Genomic DNA, 19,378 nt, shown 5'->3' with positions numbered 1-19,378 from the left:
TAACATAGTACATCTGTTAATTTGAGTATTCTTAACTTGAATGGTTTGTTTATAAACCCTGTTTTTGGAAAATTTGTGCAGAATTTTGTAAAAGTTAGGCTATCCACTTACTTAGACTATCACTTTTGATTTTGCCTTCTACTTATGGTGAAGTAACAAGCATACTGGATACGTAACTTATTTATAATAGGGAATGAATTTAAGTGTTTGGTATATTTTTTTAAATACAAAACTTTTTACATTGTTTAAAACGTAACATCTTTATTTTAAGATTTAACTCACCAACTACACTTTTTTGTGTTTTATATTTTGTAAATATTTAGAAGGTCCTTGCCTGTTATTCTCTTACGTCCAAGACAAGGTGTTCAATCCTAGAGCATTTTGGATATTTACTATCCATTTAATGCCTGCCCCACATTTATTTTGAATTTAGAGTGCTTTTGCCCCTTGTAGCATCATTCTTCTTTGCCTTGTCCACTTCAAATAGCAGAATGAAATTTCTGAGATCTTTCTTCTTAAAATTTTGAGATTTCTATGTTCTATGATTTTATCCTTTCCATGATTTCATGTCCCTGGTTATTGACAGTTAGTTGCCCCAAGCCTAACCTTCTTTTTCCCTTCATATCTGGCTACAAGTATTCTTCTAAATTTCATGTTTTGTTTTTATATCACCTTTTTTCCCGAACATATTCTTCCACCTTCTGCCACCATCTCTTGTAATAAAGAATTAAAAAAAGAGAAAGGAAAAAAAGTCAGTTCAGCAAACTGAATTACTAAATCTGATAGTATATATAATGCCATCATTCTTCCTCTACCCTGTAAAGAAAGGTAGGAGATGAGGTTTTACCTTTTTTTTCTCAGTTTTTCAGTGAAATTTGGTAGATTGAACTATGGTTATTGAGATAGTATTTACTTTAATAAAAGCCCATAATAGGTTTTTATTCAACAAACATAAAGTGCCTACTGTATGTAAAACTATGATAAACACTGAAGGTTATAATTAAGACAGGTAACAAGTATTTTGTAGATACTTTAATGTATGAACATCATCCTGTGATCTTGGGACATAAGTCCTAAAACAGAATAGTATTTTGACACTTGAGAGTGAATTTATGATTTCCCCTGTGGGTACAGATTACAGAACATTCATTCCCAGCCAGCCTATATGATTCTTGTGTATGTTCTTTGATAGATCTCTATCTAGTTTTACTGCATGCAGTCCTGAGATGTGTTAGTATTTCATAATTAGTGCAATATAAGTTGTGTCTGTCACCTCCCTTACTGCATGACTTGGCCAACCTCCTTTTCCCATTATATATTTCCTTGATGATCTTCCTTCAAATGACAACTTATTTTACAACTTTTATTTGAAGCTTACCTCTTATTACTAGATGGAAAGTTCTCATTCAGGAGTTCAAAGGATTTTTAGTGCAAAAATACTGAATTGTTTAAGGCAGTTTTTAAAACTTAAGACTGTGATTATAATTGGTAGTTCACATTTTTAAAAAAACCCACCACACACATATAATCCTAAAAATAAGCATTTTTGTTATATTTAATCATATTCTGATATATTAATTTTTTTAATCGCTTCTGTTATACTTGATAGGATTACTGAAAACTGACATAGAATAAATTATTATAGACACTATATATAGTTGTTAAGTCTAGTGGATTGACACTATGGAGTGATGCTGGCAAGTTCATTGTTAGATTTGAGGGTCATTTTAAAAGTTGTCTATAAATTAAAATGATCTCTTCTTACCTGGGATGTTGCCAGTAAATTAAAAGATTTAGAATAGAAAGAAGGAAGGACTTTAGGAGATAAATCTAGTACAAGTTCTACCTAAAGCATTCAATAACTTCTTTAACATTGTCTTTGCTTGAAGAAGTCCAATGATGTCTTCAGCACATGATATGACAAGCCATTGAACTTTGGATAGCTTTGTTAAGAACTTTGCTTTGTATAAAGTCAAAAATTCCTTCTCTGCAGCTTTTACTCATTGGTCTCATTGTTGCTGTGTAGCACCAACCAGAGCAAGACTAAACTCCTGTTTCACGAAAGTCTTAGAGACTTACCACTGCCTCCCAAGGTTTCCATTATGTTTACTTTTCAGTGAGTTACTCCTTAAGGATCCAAATCAGGTCTAGATTATCAGTGTTCTAATGATCAATTATCAACTCCCCAGCCACTTTTAAAAATTAAACCCTGGTTAAGTCAAGTATGCTAAAAGTAAAAATAAAAAGCTGCTGGAGAGGTATGAACAAGTCCCAGATTTACTACTATGTTCTGCTTAGAATGCCAGGTTTATATTGTTTCCTACTCACCATACATTTCTTCTTTCTTGGTAAAAATCAAGCAAGAAATCATATGTCAATCATTTCACTCTCTGATCTCCCTAGGTCCATGTATCTTCACCTTCACCTTGGCCATTTTCTGCCCTGCTTCTGCTTCAAACTGGACCTTCAACCATGCCTAGGAGGTGCTAAAGCACTCTGTTATGAACTCCATGAGTCCATGCATCTTCATCTTTACACTGGCCATTTTCATCCTGCTGCTGACCCAACCCTCCAAACCAGACCTTCAGAGACTATATCTAGGAGAAGCTAAGACACTCAGCTCTGAACTCCCTGGACCCATTTATTCATCCTCATCTTTACCCTGGCCATTTTCACATCTGTTGCTATGAATATCTCTTACCTTCTACCTCTTTAAGTAATCGAATCAACTCTACCATTAGCTTTGTAAATGGGTTGTCAGTGGTATGCCCTACTGTTTCATTCATCGTCCTTTCCTAGACCAAAACACCTTTTCCTGGCCACCAGTAAGGCAATATTCTCTCCCCCTATTATAATAAAAGCTTTAGGACAGGCACATCTCACTTTTGTATTTGTATCCCTAGTGCTTAGCATTGTGTTTGGCACACATTAAACATTTAATAAATGTTTTTTCATTTATTCACTACCATGTGTTAGGTAGTATGCTAGGTGCTAGGGATAGAACAAAAGTTAAACAGTTTCTGATATTAAGGAGTTTTTATTCTAATAGGGCAGGCATATATACATATATAGGCATGTAAACACATGTAAAACATATTAGTAGCTCGGGGGTAAGAAAGGCCTTATTCTAAGTCTTGGAGGAAATCAGGGATCCTAATAGAAAAGGAGACCATTCTGAGCATAGAGGAACAATTAGGCAACAAGCATTACAATGTGCCAGGCACTGTGCTAAGTGGTAGGGCTACAAAGAAAGGCTAAAAATCAAAGCAAAAACAACCCTGCTTTCAAAGAGCATATATTATACTAGAGAAACAACATGTGAATGTGTACATAGAAGAGAATAGTAGTATATGTAGAGAATCTGGAAGAAGAAGGAAGGCATTAGTTGCTGAGGGGAGCTGAACAGACCACTTGCAAGAAAATGGGATTTGAGCTAAATTTTGAAGGAAGCCACGTAAACTAAGAGATGGAGATAAAGGTCAGAGCATTCCAGGCATGAGGGATAGCCAGTGCAAAGGCATTGAGTCAGGAGATGCAGGTCCATGTGTGAGAATTTTAGATTGTGGGGAGAGGATTAAAGTATGTGGAAATGTAGAAAAGGGCCAGGTTGTAAAAGTCTTTAAATGCCAAATAAAGGATTTTATATTTCATCCTAGACTTAATAGTAATTGGAGTTTATTTGAAATGGGGAGTGGGTGAGAAGGGAGCAGGAAGGTGTTAATTTGGTCAGACATGAATGAATTAGAGTGGTGGGGCAGGGAGACCAAATAGTTGGCTATAACATTCTTGTCTATCCTTTTCCATTAATCCCTACATACTTGTTTTGTCCCATCCTTTTCCCCTCGCTGTTTCCTCACAGGAATATGTCATCTTGATATACATTGGCTACATTTATGATTTCTCTTTTGTGATCTCCTGTTTATTACCCAGAATTTGTACAATTATTTGTAGATATCTGAGGCCTTGAAATTTCATTAATCCCCCTTCTCCTTTGATATTTGTAAATCAGCAAGAAGACATTAAGTGCTTACAATTAATTGATAGACACTATTTTAGGATCATAGATTTTAGATTTGGAAGAGACTTTCAAGGCCTTTGAGTCCAACCCCCTCATTTTCTTTTGTATCTGCTGCTTATTGTGGTATATGGCTTGGTAGCTGGCATATGGTATGTGAGCAGTTTCTTTTCTAGTCAGTTTTCTGCCTTAAGGCCTTTTGGTGAGATTGCAGGTTTTCAGGCAAATTTAAACTATATTACAGAAATCCACATGCTCTTCTCAGATGCCACCTTCTTAACTAACAGTTCACTCACAATCTTTTTTTTTTTCCTGAAGCCTCTACCTTTAATCAGCAGTAATGATGAAAAACATCACCTGCACTCTTAAAGTGTTCAGATTCATGCCCAAGTATAATGCCTAGCTGTAGGAGTACCTTCAAGTGTTTTCAGAATTGAGTAATAGCTGTCTGTCTGTCCATTCTTATGAATCTCTGCACATATTAGATGCATGTCTAGTGAAGCTTATCATCTCTTGTTTCTCAGGTCACCTTAGCACATAGCTACTTCATTACCCTCTCAGAGTGACCAGCCATTACTACTTAGGTCTTTTTTTCTCTGGCCAGTATTTGATAGCTTCTCTCCTAGTAGCATATGGGAGATTCTCCTACTCATTCCTTTGGCAAGGTGAGGAATGGAGAGCAGTCCCCCTGCTCTCTGGAAAGTTCCCTTAATCTATAACATAGAGTTCTTAAAGGACAACAATGATTGTTCTGTGCCCTGATTGCTCTGGCAAGTTTCTTATTTCAAGACCTTCTCATTCCTGGTTGTCATTGTTCTTAAAATATGGGGTTCTGAATTGTTCTAATATTCCAGACATGGTCTGGTTGCTAATAATATTTATAACATATATCCCTTGTTATGGATCCTAAAATTACATAATTTAATGCAGCCAGAAATTAAATTTTTTTTTGGCTGCCATGGTACACTGAAAGTTATTTTGCTATGATTCTGATTTTAAAAACATGAATTTCTTCTAATGTGATTGATATATTAGGAAATAATTTGAGCATAATTTGAATTTCACATTTTCTTCCCATGAGAAACACCAGAAAAATACATAAAACTGTACCTAACTGAACTGAGTGATATAATAATACACAAAACACAAAGTGCACATGTTCCATACATCTGCCTCCTACCTCAGTTCACCACATAAATTGTCTTGCAAGGTTGTATTTTTCTATTCTTTTGTGTTTGTGAACTTTTCTATAGCTATATATATATTTTTAAAAAACTCATTCAACATTTTAAACATGTCTAAGCATCCTTGCATCGATCAGTTCATGCTAAAGGAAAACTGTAAGTACTGGGGAGAAGTTTGAAATAATAAAGCATTTTGAAAGAAATGAGGAGAGCATTTGATATCTCTCCAGCCCCAGGATTAAAGGAATTCATATTGCTGACCATTAGAGACAAACAACCTATGAAAATAAAATAAACATCCTGACTGTAAGTGTTGTTCCCATAATCCCCATGTGCCCTGTAATTTTTATTGCACAGTTTTGTATAGTGTAGTGATTTAAAAAAAATAAATTTATTGGCTTACACAATACTCAACTTTTTATATCTTTAAAAAGTCTTAATATGTAATATGCCCCCCTTTTGCTTCAGTCTTTGTTTTACATGACTTGGAATTGAGTTCATAAGATTTTGATACATTCTTTAATTATTCATCATGAAACATTTATACATTACATATTAAACATACCTTTGAACAGTCCATTTCCTGAGTCTAGTCTTCATCATAGCCTGTAGTTTTCCATTAAAGCAGACAAGTTCCCATTTTGAACATGTTTATCGTCATCTCTTGGATAAATGTCTTTTAAAAAATTTTTAAAAAATATTTTATTTTCAGCCAGCTACATGTAAGGATAACTTTTAACATTCTTTTTAAAAAAAAATTGAGTTCCAGATTTCCTCTCTTCCTTTCCCCCTTGTCCCAAGACAGTAAGCAGAAGAAAAAAAAAAGAAGAAAAAAGAGCAAATAGTATGCTTTGATCTGCATTCAAACTTCATAGTTCTTTCTCTGGATGTGGATAGCATTTTCCACTTTTGGAGGTCCTTGCGTGCTGAGAAGGGCTGTCTATCAAAATTAGTCACCCCACAACGTGATTGTTACTGTGTACAATGTTCTCTTGGTTCTGCTTACTTCACTCAGCATCAGTCCATACAAATCTTTCCAGGTTTTTCTGAAGTCTCCCTGCTCGTCATTTCTTATGCAGTAGTAGTCCATTATATTCATATACCACAACTTGTTCAGCCATTCCCCAAATGACATGCATCTCTTAATTTCCAATTCTTTGCCACTACAAAAAGAGTTGCTATAAATATTTTTGTACAAATAGGTCCTTTTCCCCGTTTTTTGATCTCTTTGGGATATAGACCTATTAGTGTTGTTGCAGGATCATAGGGTATGCACAGTTTAAAGTCCTTTGGGCCTAATTCCAAATTGCTCTCCGAAGTGATTATATCAGTTCACAACTCCACCAATAGTGCATTACTGTTCCAATTTTCCTACATCCCCTCCCAACATTTATTATTTTCTTTTTCTGTCATATTAGTAGTGCATTGATTTTTAAGAATGCCTATCTAGAGTTATAACAGAACTGACTGTACTGACATATGTTGAACTTGGAGCTCTCTTGCAGCTCCCTCTCCCCAGGTTTTTATTTCTCAAATGACTTACTTTTTAGGTACTGCTTCTCAATCCCATATTTGTACCAACTGAGTTTTTAAAATATTTGTTCAAATTTTTTTTATTTATTTCTGCTAAATTTAATCTAGAAATATTTAGCCTGTTTTTAGATCCTGATTTTGTCATCTAATATATTAGTTCTCCTTCCCAATCTTCCACAAATTTCCTGAAAACACTACTTAAGAATTTGGGGTTAGAGTGAGTATCTGTATTCAGCTAGTTCTGCTACTTACTACTGATTTGATGAGTTGTTCCCTGCTTAAGTTTCCATACCTTTAGAAAATGAGGAATAGTACACAGGTCACTTTAGCTTCTAAATATGATTACAGTGTTGAAAAAAAAATCACCAAGGAGAACACTGACCCTGTGGCATTCCATGAGAAATTTTTTTCCTGGTTGACATCTATCCATTAATCTTTGCTCTTGTTTGGATTTAATTTTAATTAAATAGTCTAAATACCACTTCAGATACTTACTAGTTGTGTGACAGTTGGCAAAGGAAGGGGGAAGTGAACAAACATTTATTAAATGCCCACTGTGGTCAAGCTACTGTGCTAAGTGCTTTACAAATACTGTCTCAATTGATCTTCACAACAACACCAGGAGGTAGATGCTATTATTATCTCCATTTTTATAGTAGAGGAAACTAAGGCTGACAGAGGTCTAGTGACTTGCCCAGGGTCACACAGCTAGTAAGTGCCTGAGGCTGCCAGAGTTGAATTTAGTTCTTTCTGACTTCAGGTCATGGACTTTATCCATTGTGCCACCTGCCTCCCACTTCACTGCTTAGAACCTCATTTTCTTCATCTGAAAAATAGGGATAACAGTGTTTTTCCACTGTATTTCACAGGGTTGCTGTAGTTCAGAAGTTCTCACCAGGATTTTACCATTTTGTGTCATTTCTGTATGTAAACTAATCATAAGAATCACAAGAATATTTCTATGACTTCTCTATTACTTTTCCTGCAGTATTTTAAATAAATTTTTATTGATGTTTTATGTTTCTTATATCATCATAGTTATCCCTATTATTCCTTTCACTCCTTCCCAGAGAGCCATCCCATATAACAAATATCATTTTTTTTAAAGAGGAAAAAATTGGTGCAACAGATCCCCAAAAACATGTGCAACGTGTAATACTAGTTGACCTCCTACCTCCTAAAGGGAGTATCCCTCTCATATCTGTTCATTCAAGTCATGCTTGATCTTTATAATTTTGTTCCATCTGTTTTTTTTTTTGGGTGGGGGGTTGGTGTGTGTGTGGTTGTTCATTTATGTTGTAATTACTGTGTATATCATTTTCTTGACTCTGCTTACCACTCTGTATCAGTTCATACAAACCTTTCCATGTGTCACTGTATTTATCACACATATCATTTCTTATAGCACAGTGATATTCCATTTTATTCATGTGCCACCATTTATTTATCCATTTTCCAATCATTGGGCATATGTTTTATTTCCAGTTCTTTGCTGTCACAAAAAGTGAAGCTATAAATATTTTGGCATGTATGTAGGGATTTTTCTTTGATATTTCACTCACTTCATAAGTTTCATAAATCTTAGGGTAAATGTTTATCATATTTAATTGGAATAAAGGTCTAAAATGCCGGTTCTTCTAAAAATATTTCATTGAAAGAGTATTTGGAAACAAATACCTAATAAAGAACTGCTTCTTTAATCATTTGCATATCATTGCTGAAATAAACATTATCTACTACAAGAAGATACTTTTACTCTGCTGGAAGTTTTATTGTAAGGTCAGTCTACAAAATACAATGGGGTGGGGGTGGGAGGCAGGGAATACAAATGAGCAGTTAATTGTCCAGGAAAAGTTTTCATTTTATTTTCAAATTGGGTGTAGGAGAAAAGACTGGTAAGGGTAAAAGTCAATAAATAATGTGAATGTAATGTAAATATTAAGTACCTTTTTTGTTTGATTTGCTTGGAAACTAATAGAAAATTTTAATTTTCATAATGTAAATATTAGCCTTGCTAGTTCTTTTTGAGTGATTTAAAATGATCATATAGAATGTGGAAGAATATATGTCTGCAGTTATCTTAAAAAGCTTTCATATTAATTTTTAAAAATTAACTAGAGGTAGCACTGGCCTTGAAGTCAGAAGTGGTCTGTATTCAAATCCTGCTTTTTGTATCTCATTTCCTATGTGACTTTGGACAAACCATTTAACCTTAGCCCCAGTTTCCTATTATGTAAAATTGGGGTGATATACCAGTAGTACATTTATCATGGGTTTTTTATGTAAATGAGAATGTGCTTTGCAAACCTTCAAGTGTTAAATAAGTTACTATTACTACTTAAAGGCAAAACTAGCGAAGACAATGTGAAAGTGATATGAAAGCAATCATTTAAAAAGGGAACGTACTTGCCTATTGGTAAGCACCTTATTTCTCAGTATTTCTGTTCTTAACAGAAATGTTCTCTTTTAAATTCTAGTGCAGCATAGTATATACTGATATTGGTATTGAAGGAAAAACTCATGAAGAGTGATATGGGCTTGTAGTGTTAAATATTTTTCCTACTGGACTCACAGTTTCTTTAAGTTTTTCTACTGAGACCAGTGATCACTTTGTATTGTCAGTATATTGTTTATTAAAAACATTTTATTGTATATGAAAATGACTTCATTTAGTTATTCTTTTTTTTTTAGATTCAAAATGGAAAGTACAGAAGAACCTCAGAAAAAAATCTTTAAAGCCCGAAAAACAATGAGAGTGAGTGATCGTCAGCAGCTGGAGGTAGTATACAAAGTCAAAGAAGAGCTACTAAAAACTGATGTCAAACTGTTAAATGGCAAACATGAAAATGGTGATTCTGACCTAAGTTCATCATTAGATAATACTGACTGTATAGATGGTAAGGAGGTGAATGGCATAGAAGACGTTTGTTCGGACCTTGAAGAAAGGAAATCCGAACTGAAGGAACCCTCCCCTAATTTCTTAAATATTGATGTAAGAGAAGAGGATGAAAATTCAAGTCTAAAATGTGAAACAGCATCTCCTAAAAACATAATTTATGAACCAGAAAAAGACATTGTCCCTGAAACTGATAACATAGTTCCTAATAGCAATAAAGATGATGATGATGATGATGATGATGATGATGATAATGATAATGATGATGATGATATCCTTGAAAAAAATAGTACAGATGATGAAAATTTGGACCAAAGAGAAAGAGAGAGCCCACTTGAAGACAAAACTATAGTTAGTGATAATATTGAAACTGAGGAAGAAAAGCTGGAAACAAATAATGTACCTATTAGTTCTGAACTTCCTACTGAAGATGAAAAGAATATGGATGAAAATCCTGTTACAGAGTCAGCTTTTGAAGAAGCAGCAATATCTAGCAGTATGGAAATGGGCAAAGATGCAAAGAGTGAAGATGAGAAATCTCCATGTCTTCCAGAAACCACTGATGAAAATGTTCAAGATGATAAAAATGAGAAAATTTTAGACAACACAGACTCTATGGAGACAGATGAAATTATTCCCATTTTGGAAAAGCTGGCTCCTGCTGAAGATGAACTTAGCTTTTCTAAAACTTCTCTCATTCCACTTGAAGAGACAAACTCAGATTTGGGAGAAAAATTGGAAAATTCTCTAGGTTCACCATCCAAACAAGAGAGTAGTGAGAGTTTGCCGAAAGAAGCTTTCTTGGTACTCTCTGATGAAGAGGAAGCTTCTGGAGAAAAAGATGTTGAAGTTGTGTTGCCAAATGAATCAGGTTCCCCAGGTTAGAGAGTTTGGGTTTAAGTTTTATGTTATTTTCTTCATTACATGTAGATTGGATAATATTTATGTGCTATTTGTATTTCAGTTAATTTTCACTGGCTACTTCAAGCCCTAATTTGTAATTTCTAAGTTGTAAAATGTCTCTTAGACTTAGGCACTTGAAAATGTGGAATGGAAACTTGAGGTCACTTCTTAAATTGGAGATATTGGGAGTCATCTTCTGGGAACTGACATATGAGTGGGAAAAGAACAGATTAGAGGCCTCAGGACAGAACCTTGAGTAATACACACATTTGGGAAAGAGCCAGAAAAGTAGTTGGTTTAGAGTTAGGGGGAAGTGAAATAGACTCACAGGATCAAAAAGAGGGAAAAGACCTTAGAGTTAGATACTTCAGAGAGATCAAATAAAAGGAGTACAATAAAATAGTTTTGAATTTGGCTAGTTATGTGGTTTTCTTTTCTGTAAAAACTTTTTCAGTGTTATTATATTTAATATATTTGAGTATGAGTATTGATTATTTTAGAACTACTGTATTTGTTCTTACATCTTTTTGGTAAGGAAAGAAGGAAATTTTGAAAAGAATTGCTTTGCTTTACTTTGAAGTAATAGCTATGTTAGCACCAGAAGGACTTTTCAGAGCAAAACATGTTTTAAAAAATATTTAAGCAGTAGCTTAAATTAAGGAACTACAGTCTGTTTTTCTCACATTTGGAAAGAGAAGACTTAGATAGCAGTAACTAGTAACCCTATCAGGTTACTCTTACTTCTTACCTCTTCCCTAAGGCCATTTATTTCTCTTCCTTTTCTATGTTATCTGCACAGCTGGTGTAGAGCAGTTGATTTACAGTAATGAACTAAGAGTCAGGAACTTTTAGTAAACTTTTCTAACTTTTAATTAAAATTTAAAAACCTTCCTGACTTCTCAGTTTCATTATTATAAAATAGAGGTAAAAATATTTGGACTACTTAAGGGTTGGTGTGGAGAAAACTCAAATGGATCTCTGATCTCAATGATTTGGATATTCTCTGTTGAGATTGAGATTTTAGTTCATCCTTGCCCATCCTATGGGATTCTTCTCAATATCCTCCCATAAGTTTGTCAGAGGGCATTAACCTACTATGTTGGAGACCTTCCTTAATTTCTCCTTAGAATATCAGTGGAGCTGCTCCCTCCTTCCCCTTCCCAGTCTTGCGATCACGTGACCAGCTCATCTTTATTCATTTTCCTGTTGATGCCTTTTACTACTTTTGTTAGAAATATTTTTGTTGGTTTTATATTGCAGCCTGCTCACACCCACTAGACATCTCTGTCGTGTGGGAAAAGCTTTTTAAAAGCACTATAATGTGAGCTGTTACCATTTAATCACCTGAAATTTATCTCTTCCTCAAATCATCTCTCTCATCACTGTGTGGCCTTGTGGAAAGAGTTTTGGATTCTTAGGAGAAATAGATTTCAATCCCCATTTTTACAATTGACAATGGGGAAATTCAGTTAAGCAGGTTGTTTCATTTTCCTTGTCTGTAAGAATAAAAATACCCTGCTTCACAGGGTTATTATAGAGAAAGGTCTTTGTAAACTTTAAAGTACTGTGTAAATTCAAGATATTGCTGAAGAATTATCGGTAAACAGTAAACAAATACTTGAGATCTTTCTGTGTGCACAGACAGACCGGTCTGTAGCTCTGAGGAATACAAAGGACTGTGGCCTCTTCCTTAAAATTGACCTGACAAGGGCAACAAAGATTATTGCAAATGAAAATATGTAAAGAACATGACAGTCTCATCTTTAAATGCCAAATACTGTCCTTTGCTTCAAAGAACCGGTATAGAACCCAAAACTCAGATACTGTATCTTTTGTTGCCAGTGCCTCACCTATAAGAGGAGCCATTAACCCCAAGCCCAGTGTCTTTTTTTTCTTAACACTTGAAAGAGAACTAAGTACCTTCTAACCATTCATAGGATTCCAGGGTATAAAGTTAGTTTAAAGGATACTTATCTCTTATGGCAGTCTTCCATCTCTTATTCTTTCATTCCCAATGATACATAATTCCTTACTGCCTAAGCAGAAACCATCCCCCACTCCCCTGCTCCCTGCTGCCACTTCTGTTTTCTGATCCCCCCATCCACTTCAGCCCTTCCATATCCTAATCCAGCTCTGTTCAGTCTTTCTGCTGTGCTCTCTGGAATTTCTTTGCTATTGTTAACAAACTTCCTTTCATCTTAGACATTTTTCTTCCCTGCTTTTTCCATCTTCTGGCACCCATAGGAATTTAGCTTCCTCCAGAAACACCGTATCCCTAACCATCTTTTACAATACTGATTGTACCTTCTCATACAACTCCTTTGAGAGTCATACTCTCTAGATTTATCATATAATCCAGACCCTGATGTCAGTTTTCTCCAGACTCTTCCCCCCCCATCATTTTTCCTTCTTTCTCAAGGTGTTCAGTACCTCACTCATATACACGTTTTTTTCAGTTCAACTCTTGCCCTTATACTAGGTGATTTTCTCTTTTACACACTGATTTTTGCCTTAAACTCTCTGTCTTCCCAGTTCCTTAATTGCCTTAGTTCTTGTGACCTATTCCTTTACTGTACCTCAGCCACAAGGGAGCATCATATCCTCAGGCTCACCATCATTTACAAGTGTTCCAGTTTCCATGATCAAAAACTTTTTATCCCGCTATTACTCACCATCATTTTGCTGTCTCTCCCTGTGCTTCACTCCTCCTCAACCTGTTCTTCATCCTTGCTGTGGCCTTCAATCCCTCCAACTCCTTTCAATTCTCTTTGAAGCCATTAACTCTTGCTTTCTTCCCAGTCTTTACTTATAGTTAGATTAACCTTTAGTCTTAAATCTCTTGTCCCCTTGTTCTGTTACTACTTATGTCTTGCAAAATGCCCTTCCCAGATTATTTCTACCCCCTACCTTCTCTGCTTGTACTCACTTCATGCAAAAAGGTTCTAGAGAATGTCACTAAGAAAGCCCTTGATGAGTCTTTGTTATCTAATCTCGCCTAGGCTAGGCAAGTCCTTTTATTGCACCTTGACTGATTCTCTACCCCCTTCCCCTTAACCATCTTCAAACACTTTGTACTTGTTGAGCTGCCCGTGTCTTTCACATTATCTTCTCCCCAGAGGATCTCTGCTCTCTACTGAGGAAAAGGAGATATTTACTATGACTTCTGTCTTCTATTCCATTCTACCCCTCAAAATCCTTGATATCATCCCTCATTCCCTCCTCTTTTACTCTAGTCCATGGTGAAGAGATAATTTTTCTATTTTCCAAGGCCATCTTCCCCACTACTATTCTTGATTTCATCCACTGTCTTTCCTATGAGAGATTGTACCCACATTCACACCTTCCCTTGTCACACACTGTGCCTCCAGTTCCTCTTCTCACTGAGGTGTGGCCCTTTACTGAATCCAGATTTCACAGAACAGATACCCTTAATAATTTGGATTTGTTCTGTGATGTTTGGATTCAGTCAAAGGGCTGCACTTGAGGACCTAGAGAGCCACATGTGGCCTCACGGCTGCAGATTCTCCACTCCTAGTATAGTACATAATACTTCTTGGAATATATATCTGAATGTCAACTGAGGGAGATCTTTTCAGCCAACATATTTTGCCGTTGACTTTTCATTGTTTTTATTATTTTCCTTAGGTACTTCTAATATATCACTTGCTGTTTCTCTTTGTATTATTTCTTTTCCTTAATATTGTTGCCATGAAAACATGAGAGTTGAACCCTTTCAGTAAAACTTGCTTTTGTAAAAGAACCTTCATTTTGTCAGCAGCCTGTGATTCTCAGTTTTTCCAACTATTTTGAACTTAAAGAAATGCATTTATTTATGTTACAATAGCTTTTTTCATATTTAAGGTATCAAAGGTTAAGGGCATCTTAACTTAAGTTTTCTGCATGAACTGCGTTGTAAGAAAATCTGTATGTAGCTGGACTGGGTGGTACACAGCCATAATCCCAGCTGGCAGGAAGGTTGAGCCTGGCTGATCTCTTGAGGTTAGGAGATCTGAGCTACAGTAAGTTTTGCTGATCAGGTGTCCCCAGTAAATTCAGCGTTAATATGGTGAACCTCCTTGAGTGGGCCCCCCACGAAGTTGTCACTCACTAATCAGTAGTGGGATCAGCGTGTGGGTGGCCTCTACACTTTCATCCTGAGCAAGATAGGGAGATAGAGGAAAGAAAGATAGATGATAGGGATAGAAAGATAGGGAGATAGATGAAGGAAAGAAAGGAGGGAAGAAGGAAAGGTCTGTATTTCAGTTTTAATGAGTAGAAAATTTCACAGCAGCCTTCTTAAGGTAGTTCTACCTGTTTCTTGTTTTACTCTTTTAAAGTTGAAGTTGACTTGTGTTATTTTCATAACTATTATCATGATTTTTAAGATAGTTATAATTATAATGAATTACTTTGAAATTACACAGGTAAAATTTACTCTTTTTTTTTCAACAGTAGAAGCAGAGACAAAAGAAAAGGATTCAAAAATAGAAGAAGAAAAGGAAGCTCATAAAGAAGAAGAAAGGCCTGGAAAAAGTATGCCATGTGCTAATAAAAGCAGTAACTAGCTCTCACAGATTGAAAAAAAATTGAAGATACATTAATACCACTTCATTTTCTATTATAGTAACAGGATGATTCTCTTTCCAATTTTTAACTGCTTCTTCTCTGTCTCCTTTCTATCACCAGATTAATATTTAGAAATTTTTTGTTTATTTTTACTGTGTAATGAGGAATGAGACAATTCTTCTGATCTAAAGCAGTAGAGAAGATAATTCCTTATGGGAGGCAATAAAGTCAGTTACTGAGCATTTATTTTATTTTGTGCTTCCAGATGAATTGTTGTCACGGAGAAAACGATCCAAATCAGAAGATATGGATAATGTGCAGTCTAAACGTCGTCGATATTTGGGAGAAGAGTATGAAGCAGAACTCCAAGTAAAGATTACAGCAAGAGGAGACATTAACCAGAAACTCCAAAAAGTATGATAATAGACAACCACATACACATCAAAGATTTGAATGGAAAGCTTTGAGTTATTTAGTTAGTGTTCTAGGACTTTGTAGAAAATTTAACAATTTTCAGTGTATGTTAATTAATATAGAAGTAATAAATATTTAGTAATAATTAAAACAGTATGTTATCTTAAAAGTTTGTGTTTGGGTTTTACTACAGAAAATGGAACACTAAAGATTATATTTTACATTGATGATTATGTATACTATTAACATCCTAGATAATTGAGTAATCTTGTTTCTTAATTTCCTTCTTTCAAGATATATGATCATATAAAATTTTATACAGTAAAAAGACTATAACTTTTTTTGTTGTCTTTTAGTTTTGAGCTACCCTTTTATTTTAATTTTTAAAGTAGGTAAGGATTAAGAGATAATAATTGTGATTTTCATTCATTTCTTTTTTTGTCCCCTCCCCCAAAAAATGGCTTGAGCTCGAATATACTTTAAGGGAGAGGAAGGATTACTCAACCATTAATTATGAAATTTAAGTGGGTATCTGCTAAGTATTTGTAGATTAAGGTCTGAGCATTCTCCTCTAAAGTCTGGTATCTTAGTTAATAGTCACTAAATATTTATTAAACTCTTACTACGTGCCATGTGCTGTCCTAAATGCTGGGGATACAGATACAAAAAGAGAAAGACAATCCCTCCCTCAAGGAGTTTACAATCTATGGGGGAAACTAAGCAGAGAAAGAAGCTATAAATGGAAGGGTGGAGGAGAGAAGTTGGAGACATCCCAAAGTAAGTAGCCAGGTGAGGAATAAGGAAATATCTGAGCTGGGCTTTCTCCTTAAATAGAGGTTTGGAATTAGTGGCTCTATCCTCCAATCAGACTCTTGTTTTAGACACCTGTTCTTATACGTTACTTTTCTTTTTTTTTCCTTCTCTCTTGAATTATACAAAAATTAAATAACAATGCTGAGGATGAAAAGAAAAGCAAAAAAAGTCTTACTCTTTAAGGAGCTTACAATCTAGTGGGAGAGACAACATGCAAACAACTATGTATAAAGAAGGTAAACTAGAGATAATGGAGGGGAGACACTAACATTTCAACATATGTGAAAAGCAAGTCCATATTGAAAGGTATAGTTCATTCTATGATGCTGAAGGTGCTAGAAGGATAGATGAAAGGAATAGAAAGATAAAGGAGATCTTCTAGAGCAGTAATATCAAACTTAAATAGAAATGGGGATCATTAAGCTGTTCATAAGGATTTCTACAGGGCTCTATATTGATTTTGAAAATAACACATTAGTATTATCTATGTTTTGTTTTATTTTATTTTAATTTCATTAAATATTTCTCACATTTTAATCTGGTTTGGGCTACACTCAATACTGTCAGTGGGCTTCATGTTTATTATGTCCGGGTGATTGTTTGCAATTTCCTCCCTTTTTTTCCTTCTACCTTTGTTTGCTATGACTTCTCTATTCTTAATCTGGAATACAGATAACAATACTTACTGTTTTTTGTAGTACTTTTATATTTCCTGGTGTGCTTTCACAAAACTGAGGTGTAGGAACTTGAGCTTAGAGTGAGAATTTAGACCTGCGATTTAATCATCAAGGGAAACTCCCTTCAGAGAGAGAGATCAGCAACTCCTCTGTAATTTATCAACTTAAATAACTACCTGTCTTGAGAGGAGAGTAAGTAACATGTCCATAGTCATATAGCCTGATTGTCTCAGAAATAAGCCATGAACATAGTTCATACTTGTACTGGTCTTATCATTTTTTCAAAAACTACATTGCCATTCTAGTATTATGACCTTATATTTTTTTTTTGTCACTCGAGGATATTGAGATTCCCTAAGGGCTAAGTCAGTTTTGTAAGTTCTCAAGCTACATAGAGACACTTAGCATTACATAGAATTTTAGAGGAAGTAAAGATCTTAGAATTATCAATCTAGTCCAACTCCTTTATTTTATAGGTCAGGGAACTTAGATTCAGAGAAATATAACATGACTTTCTTATTAAACATTTTATTGCTAGCAGAGCTGGTACTGGAGGAGGAAAAAAACAAACAAACTCTTAAGTACTACAAGCAAGCTGATTTTGGCTTGGAGAAAAAGATGTGACCTAATGTTTATAGAATATTAATAATTAAAAAATGGTCTTTATTATTATTAAGGAAATTTCCCAGAGTGGATTATAAAAATTGAAGTTCCTGCTAATAATAATGTATTCCTCTAGAAGTATTTTTTTAATTCATGTTTTTTTAAAAAAAAAAACATAGTCATTTCCTTTTATGTCACACTTCCCAATGAGTCTTACCTTGTAAGAAATAGTTAAGTAAAACTAATCAAAAAGCAGCTATATCTAATTTAATATCATAGGCAATGTTTGGCACTGCTAATCTCCTATTTCTCTTTAGAGGGAAGGAATGTGTTTTATCCTGTCCTCCAAAATCAGCTAATTATATTTTCCCTGGGACAATTTCTTATATGGTCAAGTCAAATAATGTTTTTCTTCTACATTGGTAGATCTAGGCATGTTTGACTAAGGTGAGATAACATGTGGGAAAAAATTAGCTGATGACTAGAGAAACAGGTGAGGGCAGGAAATTTATAGAAAAAGAATGTATTCAGAAATGCATATTAAATGTTTGGAGTTAAATGTAAGAAATGGCCGTTTTGGTGAAAATTTACACATTTAGTGATTACTTGAGGTTCTTTTTGAAGACCCTGCCAGGCAAATAAATAGTTTCATGTGTCAGGACTGTTGAATTATTTTTAAGATAAATTAGTTGACTTTAATACTTATTAAGTCAATACTTCAATAGATCTATGGTCTGAACAGTAGAATGTGGGTTGATAGAAGTGAGATGTGGAAGTAAAATCAACAAACCTTGGCAACCTATTCCTCCATTGAGAGACTTTACCCAGAGTGTCATTAGTTCTCTTTAAATTTTGTGAGTAATAATGATATGTTCGTCTCTTAACCTTCATCTGCTCTACATAACTGTAGTATACTCCTCTTTCTTTTTTTACCTGGATCCTATCCCTTATGCCGCATTTCCCCCATTAGCCATTTTTGAAAATACAGTTCAGTTTATTTACATTCCCCACACATTGTTCCTGCAACTTTGATGTCATAATATTTTAGAGTTCTAAGATTTATAATCCTATAGAATCAGCAGGAGAACATTTGTGTTACAAAAAGAAAAAAAAGAGGTTTTGTCATAGGTACAACTTACTTGTACATTTCGGTCTGTGGAATTAGTTGACAGATTGTCACTATTATGGATATAATGCTCACTGCTTGCTCACTGTACTTTCTAATATGATAACACTGTTTCATATACATTAGGTTGTACAGCGGCTATTAGAAGAAAAGCTGAGTGCTCTGCAGTGTGCTGTGTTTGATAAGACCTTGGCAGACCTGAAAATGCGTGTGGAAAAGATTGAATGTAATAAGAGGCATAAAACTGTTCTTACTGAATTGCAGGTATGTATGCAAACTTCAGTTTTCTGCATAGCATAATAAAAGAAAAAAACTTTTTCCTCATCATAATATATAATTATAAAATTGTAGACATGAAAAGAACCTCCTCTATAAATAGGTCAGCTCCTTCACATTACAAACTCTGAAGAAGATAGCTGCTTGGAGACAGAAGGGAGACAGTTGAATAAAGGAATATAAATTGTGAAGATAATTTGAAGGGCACTGGAATTTGGAAGAAGGCTAGAGATTGAATTTTGGGAGGAGAAATTTGAGAGGACTGGGGCAAGAATTGAAGGGGAAGGGCTGGAGTTAAAGGAGGAGATGTTTTCCGGCTAAATAATAGAACCTTAGGAGAAGAAAGAGCAGAAGGAAGTGAAGGACCCAAAA

At 34.9% G+C, this 19,378-nt stretch overlaps 1 protein-coding gene across 1 annotated transcript in view; it reads left to right on the top strand.

Moving 5' to 3' along the window:
* The window catches only part of ATF7IP (activating transcription factor 7 interacting protein), a 156,932-nt gene that overhangs the window by 75,012 nt on the left and 62,542 nt on the right, over positions 1 to 19,378 (top strand). The window contains 5 exon segments of the mRNA XM_020994314.2: positions 2,404 to 2,483; positions 9,424 to 10,508; positions 14,984 to 15,064; positions 15,363 to 15,511; positions 18,857 to 18,994. Of these exon segments, the coding sequence (XP_020849973.2) occupies positions 2,404 to 2,483; positions 9,424 to 10,508; positions 14,984 to 15,064; positions 15,363 to 15,511; positions 18,857 to 18,994 (1,533 nt within the window).

Source organism: Phascolarctos cinereus, unplaced genomic scaffold (genome assembly GCF_003287225.1).
Source record: "Phascolarctos cinereus isolate Bilbo 61053 unplaced genomic scaffold, phaCin_HiC Scaffold_1;HRSCAF=81, whole genome shotgun sequence".
NCBI lineage: Eukaryota > Metazoa > Chordata > Mammalia > Diprotodontia > Phascolarctidae > Phascolarctos > Phascolarctos cinereus.
Note: the sequence above shows the minus strand (reverse complement) of the source record. Positions and strands in the feature narration are given on the sequence as shown.